The following is a 17,779-nucleotide window of genomic DNA, read 5'->3' as shown; positions in this document are numbered from 1 at the left end:
TTACAGGTTTGGTACATTTAAAATATGCATGATAAGATGATGGGTAAAATGTGACATGCAATCCAATGAACAAAGCTGGTTTAAAGCCGTTGTGTTTATATATTTAAATATATTTTAAATATTTGATAGACAGTATCTGCAAGTACATCCATAACATATAGTTTATACTGTAGTTTGAATAATAAATATGAGTTCTTTCCTTTTTTTTATTTTTCTATCTCCAAACATATTTTTAAGTAAGAGATGTTTGTTTTTTCAGTCTGTGCCCCCACACACCTACATGTTCACTCATGTGAACTTAGGTTTGGCAGCCTGGTACTGCGGGTGTGGGATGAGTTACTACTTTAGACTCCTTTTGGCATGCACTGTCTCAAAATGTCCCTTTTTTTACTGGTAAAAATAGTTACTCAGAAGAACCGGAAGCACAGAGACAGGTAGCATATGGCAGATACTGATATTTGATTAGGTTTAATAATGATAAGTCAGCTGATAGAAAATAAACTGTGCTCTCTGCTGGATAGACTGGGTAATGAAGACACTGCTAGTAAATTACCTCAAACATGCAGTATATCCGCCCTTTAATCACTGAAATGTATTGTTACTTATCAGCCAACATATATATACAATACAGATTGATCTTTGATAATCAAATAAAAGTCGGTTCCACTCAAATACAACAATATATGTATGATAGGCATTTTTCAATATTCTCATAATAGTATTTTGATGTTTTGAGAAGATAATAAAAGTTCCTCTATATTTTATATTTTATTTTAAGCTAGCGCTTTGCTGTTTACATATACCGAATGTTTACATATATTTATACTTCCTTGAAAACGTATCTAGTGGCCCAAAACACATATTACTGACCAGATAGAGCACAGCTCTTTAGGTTTAGTCCAGTCCATTCACCTAGCTAGCGAGAACTCCAAGGTATTTAACAGAAGCGGATTCGTCACAATTTATTTAGCAGAAAAATATAAAACAAGTGGCATTTAAGTTATTTTTATGGTGATTATATTTTTGTCAACAAAGACATCTACCAGTAACCATTTTATGCTTCAGTCTTATATTATTTTTGAAGAGCCATAAAGAGTTATTTGTTTGTTATTATTAAACGAATCTGCTGCCGGTGTACGCATAGGTTACACGTGAAACTCGTCCGCAAACGTCACTTCCGCTCGTTTCCGTTCGGTTCAGGCGGGCTGGTTGAACGCGTAGAAAAAGCGCTCCAGCTGACTGTTGCAAAAAACAATATAACGAAACTAACATTAATTAATATAGATATCACAGTTAAACATGTAGTAGGCACATCCCTCGGTGGCTGATCGGACGCAAGATAGCTTTTGAAACTATTACAGCTAGGCTAGCTTCTCCAGGTAACAAACATTAGCTTGTGATCTTTGTAGTGTTTAGCTTATTTACATAACAGCTAACCTGACGTTGCTGTGGTTAATGTTAGCTGATTAAAAGTTCTAGATCCTACAAGTAATGGACCGACCACCGAGGTTTGTAAACTACTTTTTAAACCTCTATTCGTGTTCTTTTTGCCTGATATTGTCAGTGTGGAATGCTAACACGTTGTTTATGTTGACACGCAGGAAGACTAAGGTCGTGAATTACTCTGAAGCAAAAGACTTTGACGATGGTGAGAAACTATTGCCTCTATCAATGTTACTTATACAGCAGTATTATATACATTATATATGTATTATCGGTGTGTAAATATTTATATATATATATATATATATATATATATATATATATATATATAAGCAGTGTGTAATGTGTGTGTGTGTGTGTATAGATATATATATCATGAAATAATATGAGACATTTTTTCCACATTTTTATGGCATCTCTCACTATGACTTTTTTTATGACAATATACTCTTTCATGTTGCCTACGCAAATACTTCATTGCTTACTTTATATCAAAGTATTATGCTGGCACCATTAGTTACAACACATTTGCACGATTCTTGAGATTTCCATGAGAGTGTACACAAACGGTATACACTGACATACACTAACAGACTCAGTCTTCTAACGGCACCAACATATCTCCATGTTCTGTCTTTATGTCGTGACAGATGACGATTTTGTCTGCGTGAAGGCTCCGCCCAGCAAAAGGGCCAGGGAAGATGTGAAACAGGAGCACAGTAAATCATCGAGCATGTCCTCCAATCAGGAGTCCAACTCACAATCCGCAACGAGCCAGAAGAGCAGGTACATCAGTAGACGAGATAATACAACATAGTATGGACCAAGTAAAAGTACAGAAAATAAGTAATCAGAGTTGGTTGATTGTCAGCCAGCTACAACACAATTAAGTTTCAATCAAGATTGGTCATGCAACAGAAAACTTTGTTGCCAATAAAGGACAAAATACACGATACGTAAATTATTTTATGTTCAACAAGGCAATAGGTCACTTGAATGGGTGTTTGTTTGGATTAAAGTCTCAGTTTGGCCTCTCATCTCTCTCTAGTAAATAGACAGTAGTGCTTAGTTATAAGATCTTATTTTATTTCCAGTTGTCAGTTGTTTTTTAAAGTATTTTAGGAGTAAAGTAACGTTTCTAAATCTTTAAATGGCCAGACATTAATCATGGCTTGAAACTTGTATTTCACAGAAGACCATTAGAAAGAGAACTAGAAGCAGCCATTACGCTATCCTTGCTCAATAATGGAGATGGGATAAAGGACCAGTCTTCAACCCGTAACGGTACGATATATCTTTGAAAATATCTTTTTTTTTTCTATTTTAAAGAGTTGTCAACTCAATGTGACATTTCTCTAGATGTCACGATTCAAGTTCCGGTAGATGAAAACACAGATCCAACTTCTGCGCACCTGTCCAACTGCAGTGTGGATTTGACAGTTTTGGGTAAATCCCTCTTATTTTTGCTCACTGTACATCTATTATTGCACATTTAATTTGTCTTCCATCTTGTTTGATAAGGATAGAAATGGTATCAACATTTTCTGCAGCTGTTAATTTCTTTGTTTTCATTAGGCCTGGATGAAATCACATCAGAAAAAGAGTCGCCTTCCCGTTCCAGACAAAGAAAAGCTGCCAGCAGAGCCGCTGAGGAGCAGAAGAACAAGCCTACGGATGAAGATGAAGACTATGAGCCCAAACTGACACCAGGTTGCCCATTCTGTCATCACTCCCTAAATATCTGCTTTCTGTTTAATTACCTATTTTCTGCATCAGTGAGATAACAATGACATCTTTCCAGATTCAGAAAGTGATGAAGATTTCAGTGAACCAGCCGAGAGTGAAGATGAGGAATTCACAGTGAAGAAAGTCGGCAAAACAAAAAAGAAGGAAAAAGTTACCAAGAACGAGAAGAACAAACCGCCTCCTTCCTCTAAAGAAAAGCAAGCATCAAAACCATCAAAGTCTAAATCACAGGCAGCAGGTAGCTTCTTCGAGTTCCTCAAAGAAGGTTTTTTGTTTTTTGGAGGCTGTGGCTCAGGAGTGTGAAATGTGTATTTGTGTATAAATAAATGTGACAATAGAAATCTATTTTAAGTTTTTGGCCTAACTGTAATTTAATTTCGTCATTTGTCTCACAGCAGCTTCCACACCGGTGAGAAGTCCTCCAGCGGCCAAACTTGCACCCAAAAAACCTGCTTCATCATCCACAGTTTCTTCGCAGACACCTGTATTACCCCTGAGCCCAGCAGGGGGCAGAATACCCAAGTGGAACCCACCAGGTTGAACAAGAGACGTTAACGGTATATTTCAGTAAGTTGAATGCTAAATTTACTCTTTTTTTTTTTTTTTTTTTCCTCCTCAGCTCAAGTTGGTAGGAGTCCCAGTTCATCCAGTCCAGCTGTGAAGTCTCCAGGTCAGGGTCTGCGCCTCGGGCTGTCCCGTCTCGTTCGAGTCAAACCTCTTCACCCCGGTGTTTCGAGTCACTGACCTGTCTGTTGATGCCCCTGCATGTGTCAGTTTGTGTTGTCCTTTTAGCTTTATTTAAGAAAAAATAAATAAAAAAGATATTTGTAAATATTCAATTCTGTTTTCACAGCTATACATATAAAGTGACTCCAAGGATGTATTTTTCCATGAGGCCACTTGCACCTCGCACCATACATTGTTAACAGGCCGAAGAGCTGGTGGCTATAATTACTTATTAATGTTAATTGTAATAACAGTACAGCAGTTGTGTCTGTAGATTTCTTTGATGATTCCAATGGGAGTTCATTAAACTGTTGTTGGTATTACTTGAATGTGGAAAAATCATCCCTTTTTTTTAAAGTCTCATAATCTCCCTTTTTCCTATTCTGTGCAAACACTGTATATTGTGTACACATATACATATATATATATATATATGAAATAAAATTTAAAACAAGTTTAATTTTGTATGCTGTGTCTCCATTACCATGATCTGCGGATCAGACAGTATTGTCAGCTATGCTGTATTTAATAAAGTGTTTGGCTTGCTTGACTTATTTGTCAGCTAAGATCTATTTCACACATTATTATTCATAGATGATTGATAGGTTCAGGAAAAGGCCATAATATAATGTAACAACATCTGCCTTTGTTTTTGTACGGACCAAACAAAAGAGATAAAGTTGTTTAGAGTAGCTGGTATGCAGATTTTATTTAGTTTAAGAGCAGCAGAAGTACATTTAAAGGACTTTAAGGTCTACTTCAATCTACTCTAACTATTTTGATAAATATAAGAAAAGATTATGTTCTTAAATTACAAAAATTCAGCCAAGATCCTCTATTGTTGGCGTTTGATGGGGTCATTTCAGTGCTGAGCCCAAGATCAAAGTTTGATTGATATTCTGGACACTGAAGTGCTTCCTGTAAGCAAATGAAGAGGTCGGAACCTTTTAATCTTACATCATCAATCTGCAGATGAAATAAGAATGTCAAAGTAAGAATAAAGAGATATGGCGTACATGTTTCTCAACAGTGGGACAAACTCAACCACCTAATGCAAACACTCGTCTCCCCTGAAATAGGCAGACAGATGGTTGGTGGTGTGTCAGTAGAGGATGCATTGTCCTGTTTGTGGTACAACAGCTGGTAAATGGACGACATTAATATGGGTGGGAGTTAATAAGAGGAACAACCCAACATGACGAAATAAGACAACGACACGCTTTAATGAATAGCTTTAATGCTTGTGATTTTATTCTGTTACAGACAACACAAAAAAAACAAAATACTTATTATGAAAGTAATTTTAAATTATAACACCGAAGAAATAGGAAACATAAACAAAAACTGATTCAATCCAACATGGAATCTGGACATGCAAAGACTATACATATGAAATGAAATTCATGTCATGTCCTTTTATGAGAAATGAAAAAGATGTAAATTCCACAAGTAATGAACACAATATTACGTGTGACTGAGTGTAAAATAGAGTTATGTAATGACATACTATACAATTAACTTTTTGCATGACATACTTTAGTGAATTTTTACATTACATTTTATATGACATGCTATACTATGAAGTTCTTCATAAAAACATCTGTATAACTTTATTCATCCACTTTTTTGACATACTATACTATTTATATTTACAGTACATTCAATTTTCTATGGCATACCACACAATGTTTTTTTATGACCTTTTTTATGACATCCTATACTATGACTTCTTATATGACACCATCAAAACATAAATTGTTTTTTTGATTATGATGGCTGAGTTTAATTATATGTGTGAATGACTACAAAACAGAGCTATTACATTTCTTTAGGTGCACCAAGGTTGAGTAGGTCAAGGTTCAGTAGGAGAAAGCAGGCTGACAAGAAAGATAATAACATATATTATCTATAGATTATAATAATATAGACCTTGGTCGAGGGCGGGTGCATTTTGTTTTTCAGTCTTGTGTTTCGTGAGTAACTTTGTCAAAATGAAAGATTGACATTCGGCTGTTTGTTGACTGTGATTGCTGAGTGGTGATATGAAAATAAGACCATACCACACCTGCGTTCATTTAGGATGGTAAAAACAGACAATTATGCTGTATATGATTTATACGAATATTATATGTAATATTTTTAATATAATATAACCTTTTAAAAGAGAGTGGACGCTACCAACCAACAAGCCGGGAGATAAAACAGAAATAAAATTAATTAACTTACTTACTAAATATTCAGCTTTTTCTCAATTTGTTGTGTTGTGTTGATGTGTTCCCCACACCTTTTTTTTCTAGATGGGAGCATCATAGGATACAAGGGAAACATGATATGGATTGTATTTTTAATACAAAAAAAACCTGGTTCTTAGCATTATCAAACCTAAAAAACAGTCAGCTTGTCAGCTTGATTATCTGCTGTTAGCAGAGTGGATGAACAAGGTTGTTGTTAGAGCAAAAGTAATGTTGTACTCGATTTGTCTGTCGGTCCTGTTCCTGTTACCTGCAGAGTACTGCTGGTTTTCTCTCCTTCCCAGTTAACAGCTGATTATATACACCTGGTGTAATGCAAGGAAGAGGCAGCAGAGTGAAAACCGGACTGAAAACGACACTTTCAACAAATCTTATGTGAACCTCAGGATATCAGATAACACAGCTATGGTGGTTCAATGTGCGTGACCTAATGTGTGTAAGAGTCTGTGTATAAAGGGTGGGGAGAAAGAGAGCACCTGAGATTAAAGGCAGGGAAGAACTCTCTCCTCCTTTTTCTTTTAATGCAAGAAGAAACAAAACGCATAACATGCAAAGAAGCACCAGGATGAGGTCTGGCTGGATGAAAGGATCACTCCTTGCCTTTACCGTGGCTGCTGCTCTGTTATACCTCGGCTCCATTAAGCGGGAGGTTCATACCCATTCGGAGAGACTCCAGAAGGCTCACCACAATGACTCCATCAGGGGTAAGGGAATGCTCAAAAGGATAGTCAAGATGGAAACCAACATCAACAAGCTGTGTGAGTCTCAGGACAACAGCTGGTTCTGTCCTGCTTCTTTTTTTCAGTACAAAACTTGATTTCAACTAAATAAACTTGTTGTTGTTGTTGTGTTTCAAATACTTAGGCATTGATGTGGTGATTTGCAAGTCTATAGATGTTGATGTCGAGATTAAATCAGTATTAAATTATTTTTTTTGAAAGTTAAGATTATCAAATCGTATTGTTTTTGAGAAAATATGAAGGACTTTCAGTGACATCATTGCACGGAAAATCTCCCTTCCACTCTCTGCATGCCAAAGACTAGATGCAGCCTCGCCTCGGGACCTATACACACCTGCTAAGATTAGCAGCCCAATGTAGGCACGCAGGTCAATCTCATCCATCCATTTCCAGTTGTCTGGGGGTACTGTCATCTGCAGCACCTCTATAGCCTCTGACTGCATTCCCCAAACAATGCTTTCAGGAAATGTTTATTCTCTCTGATCTTGTTTGTATTTTGTCTGTGAACTTCAGCCAGGTGAGGGGTCGTGGAGGGGAGATGCTGCATATTTGCGAGAAAGTTTAGGAGTTCAATCAGTAGCACACGTAATCTCAATTTCTTGTGTGTGTGTGTGTGTGTGTGTGTGTGTGTGTGTGTGTGTGTGTGTGTGTGTGTGTGTGTGTGTGTGTGTGTGTTGTTGTGGTGTGTTTTTTATGGTTTCTGGAGTATGAAAATGATTTTATAACTGCTGGGTCAAAAATGACCCCGAAGACAATATGGGTACCCTGTTGGTGTACAGCTTTTATGAAAATATGAACAAAGGCAATTTTTTAACTTTTTTTCATGTCATTCTAGGAAAAGTCATTGAATTTCAAGTTGGAAAAAGACCATTACGGGTGTTTCCTATGCTGTTAAACATAGTGGTGGGTCATTTTTGACCCCTAAGATGACACAAGGGTAAACATGTAATTGGACTGCACATATTACCACACCAGTGCAAAGATGATTTTTGTTAATGACAGAAGGCTCATCCACTATTTACGTATGTTTCAGGGAGGGACACCTGTTAAACACTTGGCAAACAAAGCAGAATAATGGTCAAACAAATACTCGGATGTTCCGTTTTGTCAACAGTCGATCTGATGAATAAACTTGAAAAGAAGGAACCGGTAAAACGGAACAACGCAGAGGTGAAGAAGGAGAAGAAAGTGGTGAGGAAGTTGTACCCAAACTCGTATCTGTTCAGCAAGTGGGGCGATGAGCTGTCGGAGGAGGAGCAGAAGGAAGCCGAGACGTTGTTTCAGAGTTACGGCTACAACGCCTTCCTCAGTGACAGGCTGCCCCTCAACAGAGAGATCCCTGACACCAGGCCGCGCAGGTGAATGTAACTTCCTGTAATAAACTACTGATAAAACACACACACAGTGGGCTGCTTTATGATGCCTCATTATATGAGACACAAATTACATTACTTTCTCAATTGCCCAAATTAATTTGCTCTAAAAAAAATGTTTTCTGATCAATATTAATTTTGTTTTACTATTAAAAAAAAGAAATTATTGTCATAAAAACATCTGACAGAAACTTTTAATGCAATTAGGTACAACATGTTTAGGCTGAATGAATGTGAGGTTAGCGGACACTCTTTTTCAGTATGTATGTCTTGATCGATCAGTGGTTGGTTAAATGATCAAAAAATGAATTGGCAACAATTTGATTATTATTTAATTGGTTTATACGAACACAAAAACTACCACCGTTTCTCCTCTCACAGGTGTGCTGAGAAAAAGTACCCCGAGGATCTGCCTTCCATGAGCATCGTGTTAATTTACCTGGATGAAGCTCTTTCTATCATCAAAAGGGCCATCCGCAGCCTCATAGACAAAACACCAGCTCGGCTGCTGAAAGAAATCATACTGGTGGACGACCACAGCAGCAATGGTACGTCGACCTGCTACATCGTGTCTCTGGCTCTGTTTTCCATCCTACACTAGATTACTCAATGGGGTATTTGGGCTTTTAAAGGTTCAGTTCACTGAAATTACACAAGATATTTAGCATGGGCATTTAGACTGAATCTATAGCTTAGACTAATGTTAGATTACTCTTTACTTTTACTTTCTGCAGAGGATTTAAAGGAGAAACTGGATGATTACATTTCCTCTATCCACGAGGAGCGTCCAGGCCTGGTGAAGACAGTCAGGCACTCGGAGCAGCTCGGCCTCACCCAGGCCAGACTGTCGGGATGGCGGGTTGCTAGGGGGGACGTCGTGGCCATCTTGGATGCTCACATAGAAGTCCATGTACAATGGTTGGTTTAAGGGATCCGAGTTTTCACACCTCAGTTTCATTTGCTGTGCTTTTTTCAGTATGAAGCTTAAGTCAAACTGTCATTGTCTATCCAGGGCAGAGCCGCTGTTGGCTCGGATTAAAGAGGACCGCACCGTGATATTGACACCAGTGTTCGACAAAGTCAATTTTGATGACTTGACACTGATTCCCTACATACCTGCAGCAGACGCCTTCGACTGGGCTCTGTGGTGCATGTACGAGTCCTTCAGACCCGAGTGGTACGCTTTAAAGGACAATTCCCTCCCTGGAAAGTAAGTTTAAGAATTCATTCTCCCAAATCACACACAAAAAGACTTTCTCACTTAAAGGGATAGTTCGGCGTTTTGGGAAATGTGATTCTCTGAGAGTTGGATCACTACCACTCACATCTGTTCATTTAATGGAAACCCAGTCGCCAAAAAAAACATCTTGGCATTTTACATTCCTGCAAACCACGGGATTATTTAAATGTTGACATTTCTGAACCAAACATGTTTAAATACATTTCATATTAGCCTTGTTTCACACTTGAAGGAACACAGAGCGGTTGAGCAGACTTTCTCATGTAATGTAATAACCATAAAGTCTGTTTACTTTGGGTTCAGCACTGGAGACAAACAGCAGACCTGAGTATACACCACACCTTCTATTCCTAGGAAACGACACCCAGTGAGCATTTTTCCGTTGAAGACGTTCAGTATTTGTTCAAAAGTGAAGGTTTTTTAGCCGACTATTTGTAGACGTTGATTAAACGTTCATGCTTGGACCAGATTTCAACGTGATTTGCAATACTATAATTTTCCGTCCTCTACATTGTGCTAATAATAATATATCATCATTTTAGAGGCTTACTAAGAAACCACATCCACATTTATCAGTTGAAAGCCAGTATTAGAAATCACGTTGAAATCTGGTCTAAACGTTGAATCAACGTCTTCAAATAGTCGGCTAAAAAACTCACTTTTCAACGTGTTTTCAACGTCACCGTGTTTTCAATGTGGAAATGCTCTCATATCAATATGTAGCAACTAAATACTTAATGTTAGTAACACATCCAACAGTTTTTGTGACACGTTGATATTGTAACCGTAATTTAGCCGGTTGAAAAGACGGTGAAAATACATCTAATGGTGTGTTCACACCAAACGCGTCGCAAATTATTCGCGTGAGTAGATTACATACAAAGTCTATGCACAGATGCAATGAGACTGGCGCAGCGCGAATTTGCGGCGCGATTGGCGCGAATTCACGTCAAGCGCCAAATCACCGAGTTGAGATTTTTCAACGTTTTTCAACATCAGCGACGTCCTGCCGTTGTTGAATCAGGAAATAAATACTGTAGCCGTCTGTGTTCACCCAGAGCTCTACGATACCTCATATCAATAGAGACCGGACCAAACTATGTGTATAAATGTGTGTCTGTAAACCATATGGTACAAACAACGAATTCGCGACGCGTTTGGTGTGAACGCACGACATTCAGACCCCATTTCAACGCCTTTTTAACCAGAAATCAACGTTGAAATCCGGGTTAGTGCTCACTGGGCACTAATTACTCTCATATTTAAAATGCATTGACAATGCATGAAGTACGGTTGCTGTTTTCAACTCGGGCTCTTTCTGTGTATACTTCTGTTCTCAGAAGCCCCTCCATCATGGGGATTCTTGTAGCTGATCGGAAGTTTTTTGGAGAGATCGGAAGCCTTGATGGTGGAATGAAAATATACGGTGGCGAGAATGTGGAGCTCGGCATCCGGGTGAGATTTACAGGGTGTTTCCAAAGTGACTTAAAACGCTATAATTAGAGTCTGAAAAACGCACTTCATCTTCCATCAAGCTTGCTGTAGAGGTGCAATGGTTGTTCAGAGGGTACCTGATTATATTAAATATTTATGGTCTCCAGATGATGTCTCTTTATACATCCATGCTCTAAATGACTTTGGTGATCTTCTGACTTTCCATTTAGCACCATCATTAGGTCAAAACATTAATTTGTCCAATACTTTGCTTTCTGATCAAATCCCTGCAAAACTAACGCCGTTCCCCTCAGCCTCAGGTGTGCTTTGTCTTAAGTGCTGACAGGTGAACAAAACCTGCTTTACATAATTATGTTAGCATTGCCCTTGGGCCATTGAGGTCATCTCTGTGTAGCGGTTTGTTCTCTTGGTGTTTGCATGGATTTATTTCAACAATTCATATCATACATGGTAGTTGGAGGGTCTATGATGGACCTTTTTTTTAGTTATTTACCTTTGTCTAATGTATGCTGGAATAGGTTCAAATCAAATTGGCATAAAAGTATATTTGAGCATTAGAGCGTGGCATTTAGCTGTGAACTCTGTACAGTATGTTTACTTGTTCAGAAAATAGAAATAAGATAATCGCATACAGTATAATGCATAGTGTGTTGAATGCCCTGAAAAATCTTCATTTTAAATATTTGAGCTTTTCTTTTTTGGCAGGTGTGGCTGTGTGGAGGAAGCATAGAGGTTATACCTTGCTCTAAAATTGCCCACATTGAGCGGGCCAAAAAGCCTTACCTCCTAGACTTCAGTAAAATGGTGAAGCGTAATGCACTGAGGGTGGCGGAGGTCTGGATGGATGAATATAAATACAATGTCAACATTGCTTGGAACCTTCCCCTAGAGGTGAGGCATGACACAGACTTGATCACATAAATTCTGACTAATTAGATGACTTTGGCTTCATAAAATAATGCTGTGGAGGATGCGACTCATTGTAAAAACATTGCCGTTTCTCTTACTTATCAAAATGTGTTTTTGTGGATCTTTCTTTTGTCCTGTTTTTAATTCTTTCCCCCACAGAACCATGGCATAGACATTGGGGATGTGTCCGAGAGGAAAAAGCTGAGAGAGAGGCTGAATTGCAAGCCCTTTAAGTGGTATCTGGATAATATTTACCCCCAGCTGGACCCTCTGCATGACCTGCTAGGTTATGGAACGGTGAGTAGAAACGATAGACGTTACTGCATTTGAAGTCTGAATCTGCAGGTGTCGGTCATCCTCCGTAGGCTTTGTTTAGGTTTACTTGGAACACATTTGAGATATTTTCCACTACGGATTCTTGTTGAAGACTCAATTTTCCAAGACATTAGGATATTTAAAGCAAGTCAAATGTATTCGGCTTAGGATCGTCATATATGCTTCCAATTTATGGTTCCCACATCGGGATACATTTTGCTTTAAAGTGTTACTTTCTTTTCTATCTGCTTCTGTTGGCAGCTGATCAATAATCTGAAGCCAGATATCTGCATTGACCAAGGCCCAATGCCTGGGAACACACCCATTATATATGGCTGCCACTCCTACTCCCCTCAGGTATGTTCAGAGAGTCACTGCATGCACACAGACTGTTGTTTATGTCTGTTTGCGGATAATCATTGTTCTTTGGTGTAGCACTGTTATTATCGCACCAATGGACAACTATACATTGGTGGAATCAAATCTCACAAGTACAACAGCAACCGCTGTCTGGTGGACCCCGGCACTGGAGTCTACCCGGGACTCTACGAGTGCAAAACAGCCAAGCAGAAGAAATTCCACATGTTGTGGGATTTTAAACAGGTTAATATTGCAGTTTTAAATATAAATCTACACCAAAGGGGTCGGTCTGTTTGCAGAAAAATAAATGTTTTATTGTTGTTATTCCCAGGATGGACCTATCCAGAACAGAAAAACAAAGAGATGCCTGGAACTTGCGATTGCTGATCACAGCTATTACACACTTGTTGTTCAGCAGTGCACTGGTCAGAGCTGGAAGATACAACATGTCATCAAAGACCAAAGCATGCTGGCCAGGGCAGAGACGGCAAGATAACAAACGTGCCATTGTGGCACAAAACGGCATCTCAGAGAAGGATCTGGGATGAGTTTACATTTTGCATGAGTTAATATTTTCATTTAATTCTTGTCTTTGCCTAAAATATGAGCTGCAATTGCGTGGCAAGTTCCCTTTTCTTGGTTTTGAATAAAAAATGTCAACATTTGCTATGACGGATTGTGTGGGGAAAAAAGATTGCATGTGGACAGCTTTGAACGACGCAGAGCAGGACTGAATGTATGTGGATCGCATTTCTTACCAGCAAGCTACTTTAGCGTTACGTTTCTTTGTAGCGGTTTCAAGACAAGAAAAACAGTTCAGAAACTTCTATGAGAGTTTTATCAATTACAAAGATACAGTAGTTCCAATGAAGCCTATAGATGTTTTAGTTTAGCGTTATTATAATCATCATTCAAGTGGGAGAAGAATTCGGGTTGGTTGTCATGAATGATTAAAGATGAAGGCGTCCCATTTTTTCTGCCACATGACAAGACCTTTGTCCTTCAGAGGAGCTGGCAAGGAGCTGTACCTGCAGGCAGAAGACACCATCATTGAACTATGATATGACATCATTTGTTAATTGTTGGATAAAAATAAGGATTTCCACCACACACACTAGAAATCACATCCTTTAATGCTATTAAAGTATACTGAAAGTTTTCTAACTTCCTACAGCCCTTGATTACCATTCATTTATGATGTGAAAATCAATTTGCTGAGATTTAAAATGTGCTTAAGGGAGGCATGAGAGGGATCAAATCAACTGATTGTCACCTGATGGAGTTAAGAGCCAGCTCTTTCAGAGTGCCCAGGTTTGCTTTTAATCCTCCGATGCCAACAAAGACCTGATAGAAGTCGTAGGAGAGGCCCGTGGTGCCGAACAGAGACGGGTCATCGGAGCTGATCACCATCGGGTGACCCTCAGACATCAGCACAGCTGCAGGGTGGTTCCGAAGGTCCGATACCAGCCTCAGCACCTGGAGGTCAGAGGACAAACACATTCAGGTACTTTATATATATATATGAAGACAGGCACGCCGGTGCTGAATCCAAAGGTCCAGACTTCATCGCACTTGCAGACTTAATGGGTTCCCAAATGGGTCTGTCCAAATCCACACAAGGGGCGTAAAGCAAACTCTTCGTGGACTTCCCCACACTTAACATGACCAAATACAACAGACAGAATATGCATAGGCTGAAAAAATGTTGTTCGAAATAAGTTAGTTTCAGGAATTTTAATTCACCTCAATGGAAACACTTTTGGTCTCAGTCCCGTCTCATAGCACATTTCACCCCCCCCCCCCCATGGTGTAGCACCCTCGCCCACACCAGATTTTGTTTCTAATAGGTTGTCTCACCTGGTTTGAGATGGGGCACAGCTCCACAGCCACGTTTCTTTTCCTAGAAAGCTCTTTGGCAAGCGGATGATGTGCCAAAGCGTAGCCGTGCCCGATGCGCGTGGTGTTGAACAGAAGGGCGTCAAGAATGTTTTGGTCCACGTCAGTGCCTTCATCATCTACAAGCGAGCATACAAAGTGGAATCAAAGTATATTTCAAAAGATGTATTAAACTTTTAAGAAGTGCTCCGTTTTGTTTTTGTAACAATGATGTATGCTGTGCTTTTGGTCCAACCACCTGTTTCCCCTGCGTGAAAGAAATATGGCAGCGTGACACCCAGTTCAGCTGGCAGAGAAAGTGCCTCCCTGAAATACCAAAGAGTCCTCCCGCTGTCCTCCCTGCCAACCTGCAAAACTGCAATGTTAGCTCGCATACAAGCTATATCCCAGCAAATATTGTTTTAGTCCAATAAGTGATTGAACAAGACAGATTACTTCTTACCATGTCAAATCCTGCTACAACATCTGGGAAGTCCTTTTGCAGCTGAATGGCCTCTTTCACAGCTGCTTTGACCTCAGATACACTCAGAGCCCTGAAGAAAGCAGCAACAATTACAGACACAGAAATCAGCACCCTACATGACTCACAAACCAAAAAAAACATGTGTAATTTCACATTAACATTATGAGATGCCCATCTTCTTTTTTGTATTTCTAGCTACTTGTGCCTCGCTCAAAAGTAGATTGACAAAATAATACCGGCTGGCGAAAAACCCCTTACCAACATCGACAAAAAGACATTTAATGGGAGACGTTATACAACTGTTCTCAGATGTTGAGTGGTACTAAACTAGTGGAGAGGCCTGGTGGTAATTCCAGAGCTCTGTTTCCAGAAAACAGGAAATGGAAGTCATTAAGAGATGATATAATTTATTATAGTTACAGAAATGTTTTTGTCCCTACGGGGACGTAGTCAGAGCATTCAAATTATGGCACATGGTCCCTACTTTGTCAATTCATTAAGAAACCCACTTATTCTGTGACTGAATGTGAAAATCTGTGACATTACATCAACAATCATGCGAGTCACAGGGGGCATTCTTCTTCATAATGAGTACTTTTAATACTTTAGATACATTCAGCTGACAACACTGGTAATGAAAGAGGCTCAGAGTACTTCTTCCATTGTTGATGCCTACTGAATTGGAAATGCAATTCAACTAGAATGTTTTAGAAATATTAAATCATGACTAAAAGTAAACCTAAACTACTCAAAACATGAGTAATTAAGTACTACGTATTAAGAGATATGTCTTGTTGAAACCTCATCAGTACCTGTGCACAGAAACGATGACACGAGCCCCAAGAAAGTCCGGATGATCCGCTACAAATTTCCTTGTAACTTCTTGAAACGTTTTTAGAGTCCAGACCTTATCGTGAATGGATCCATCAAGCTCATACGTCTGAAACACACAAAGGAAAAGCAGAAATGTCAGATCGACCACTGCTGCCGAGAGGAGCTGGAGCTGGGGATCAGGTGTGAAGAAACAAAACAATCACAAACCTTTGAGAGACCGCTCCTAAGTTCCAGATACATGATGTTGTCATGGAGGAGCTCTTCTAGGCCCTGGTAGAAGTAGTCCCTCAGCCCGGGTGCATAGGTGATCAGCCCAGCAGCTGCGATGAAGGCTTTCTCAAACTTCTCCCACACAACCTCTTGGCTCGGGTACTCACCATCTGGATCCTCAGTGAACAGTGTGAGGTGCTGCATTAAACTGAAAAATAATATTAATATTAATATATATATATATACTGGGTAAAGTTCTCCCACTTTCTCTTGACTTAAAAATGTGTAAGGGAAGCCGATATCTTACTCAACCTGTTATCAAAGCCTGTAGGGTCTCCTATTCTGGCTCTCAAGGTCTCAAGCAGCTGCCAGTAGAAGCAGTCCCATCGAGGGAATGGTTGGCGGTCGGAGAAGAAGAAGCGGACCGAGTTGTCCCAGGTGAAGCAGATGTAGCAGTGAGGCCGGTAGGTGATGTTTTTCACCAGCCATTCGACACTGACCAGAGAGGAGGTGTGGATGTGTAGGGCTGCACCTGTGGTCAAAGCAAACTGATGCGCTGAGCTTAGACAGTCACATCACATGAAGATCTTGGTTATTTTTGGGTGCTGCGAACGCGGACGGATAATGACACAAAGGCCTCATCAGTTCTTGTCATTTTGTGTGTATTTGTGTCTGTTTTTGTGGACAATTTGAGTCTTTAAAGTCATTTTACATTGCTTTTGTAGTCTTTTTTCTTTATTTGTAGTCCTTTAATTAATCACTTTGTATCCTTCGTAGTAGTTTCGCGGAACTTAAAAAAACAAAAATTGTGTCTCTTTGTAGCCATTTTGTGTAACATTGTAGTTGTTTTGCATATCTTTGTATTTGTAGTGTGTAGCTTTATAGTTATTGTCCTTTTCTAGTCATTTGTGTCTTTGAGTAATTGTTCACCCCTTTGTAGTTGTTTTGTGTCGTTCTCAACAAAACACTTTGCATCTTTGTGTTCATGTGTGACTCTCTGAAGTAGTTTTCTGTCATTTTTCATCATCTCTTTAAGTGCCATTTTACAAGTGAACCAGATCTCGCAGATGCTCATGTGATATTAGTAGTTTTACACATTATTAAATCATGCTGGAGATGAAGAGAGGCCGTTTGAATCGTATCCAAAGCTTCCAACCACAACATGTATTATACAAAATGCTACATCAAATCATCACAGAAAGCCCGAGTTTGTAGGTTTTTTTTGTAAACCAAGTGTTTTTGTTGTAAAACTGATAAAAAATACAGTCTATGTTTACAAATGTTTCTTTCTCTTAATAAAATGTCACCGTGGCCAAACTGCAGCTAAATGAAGGAAAACCATAAAGAGAACAAATGTTCATCCACACTTGTGAGTTATAAAATCACCTTTAGGCATCTTCTGTAGCAGTTTGAAGATTGGACTCTTCTGGATGAGGGGCTTTGCTTTAAAGAAGTGGATAGCAGGAGGGAACTGTGCAGCAGACATCTCTCGCTCCTTTAAACGATGGAGGTAAACGTCCAGCTTCTGCTCGGCCGTCGTCAGTACCACCCGGCCTCCCGTCTGTCTGGACGTCTCCTGCCGCATCAGCAGGTCCCTCTGAGCAGGGTCTGGCATCCCATCAGCCCCTCTTACAAACCACAGGAGGGTCACATAAGTGAGCAGAGCCTGGCAGATTTGGATCACCATGTCCTCAGGAGGATGCTAGAACATGATCACACTACCGCCACAAGAGCAGGTTTGCTGTATTTGAAGCTGTAAAGAAAGAAATACTACGTGAGACATGCACTAATGACATTTAAGTCCTTTTACCTCGGAC

General features: G+C 39.5%; 3 protein-coding genes across 5 annotated transcripts; 2 read left to right on the top strand and 1 right to left on the bottom strand.

The window, feature by feature from the left end:
- The first annotated feature begins 1,209 nt into the window (after positions 1 to 1,209).
- rad51ap1 (RAD51 associated protein 1) lies at positions 1,210 to 4,288 on the top strand. Of its 2 annotated transcripts, none has more exons than XM_031859230.1 (9): positions 1,210 to 1,508; positions 1,602 to 1,648; positions 2,094 to 2,229; positions 2,636 to 2,727; positions 2,803 to 2,889; positions 3,019 to 3,153; positions 3,245 to 3,427; positions 3,588 to 3,725; positions 3,809 to 4,288. In XM_031859230.1, exons 1-9 carry the CDS (start codon positions 1,492 to 1,494, stop codon positions 3,931 to 3,933), a joined length of 960 nt encoding a protein of 319 aa, XP_031715090.1. In that variant the 5' UTR covers positions 1,210 to 1,491; the 3' UTR covers positions 3,934 to 4,288. The 2 variants fall into 2 exon arrangements, with proteins under 2 accessions (XP_031715090.1, XP_031715089.1); XM_031859229.1 differs by having other exon boundaries at positions 3,585 to 3,725.
- Positions 4,289 to 6,520: 2,232 nt separating this feature from the next.
- LOC116390002 (probable polypeptide N-acetylgalactosaminyltransferase 8) lies at positions 6,521 to 13,530 on the top strand. Of its 2 annotated transcripts, none has more exons than XM_031859211.1 (11): positions 6,521 to 6,871; positions 8,022 to 8,265; positions 8,662 to 8,828; positions 9,015 to 9,198; positions 9,293 to 9,490; positions 10,861 to 10,975; positions 11,681 to 11,866; positions 12,044 to 12,181; positions 12,461 to 12,556; positions 12,635 to 12,802; positions 12,891 to 13,530. In XM_031859211.1, the coding sequence occupies exons 1-11, from the start codon at positions 6,715 to 6,717 to the stop codon at positions 13,053 to 13,055; spliced, it is 1,818 nt and encodes a 605-aa protein (XP_031715071.1). In that variant the 5' UTR covers positions 6,521 to 6,714; the 3' UTR covers positions 13,056 to 13,530. The 2 variants fall into 2 exon arrangements, with proteins under 2 accessions (XP_031715071.1, XP_031715070.1); XM_031859210.1 differs by having other exon boundaries at positions 6,521 to 6,925.
- Positions 13,470 to 17,659, bottom strand: ada2b (adenosine deaminase 2b). The gene is made up of 9 exons (XM_031859213.1): positions 17,349 to 17,659; positions 16,275 to 16,494; positions 15,960 to 16,170; positions 15,731 to 15,858; positions 14,898 to 14,988; positions 14,694 to 14,802; positions 14,417 to 14,574; positions 13,833 to 14,035; positions 13,470 to 13,587 (listed from the first exon to the last, which is right to left on the bottom strand). The coding sequence occupies exons 1-9, from the start codon at positions 17,647 to 17,649 to the stop codon at positions 13,500 to 13,502; spliced, it is 1,509 nt and encodes a 502-aa protein (XP_031715073.1). The 5' UTR covers positions 17,650 to 17,659; the 3' UTR covers positions 13,470 to 13,499.
- Between the last annotated feature and the right edge of the window lie 120 nt (positions 17,660 to 17,779).

The sequence above is a fragment of the Anarrhichthys ocellatus genome, unplaced genomic scaffold (genome assembly GCF_004355925.1).
Source record: "Anarrhichthys ocellatus isolate YVR2014 unplaced genomic scaffold, GSC_Weel_1.0 scaffold21, whole genome shotgun sequence".
NCBI lineage: Eukaryota > Metazoa > Chordata > Actinopteri > Perciformes > Anarhichadidae > Anarrhichthys > Anarrhichthys ocellatus.
Note: the sequence above shows the minus strand (reverse complement) of the source record. Positions and strands in the feature narration are given on the sequence as shown.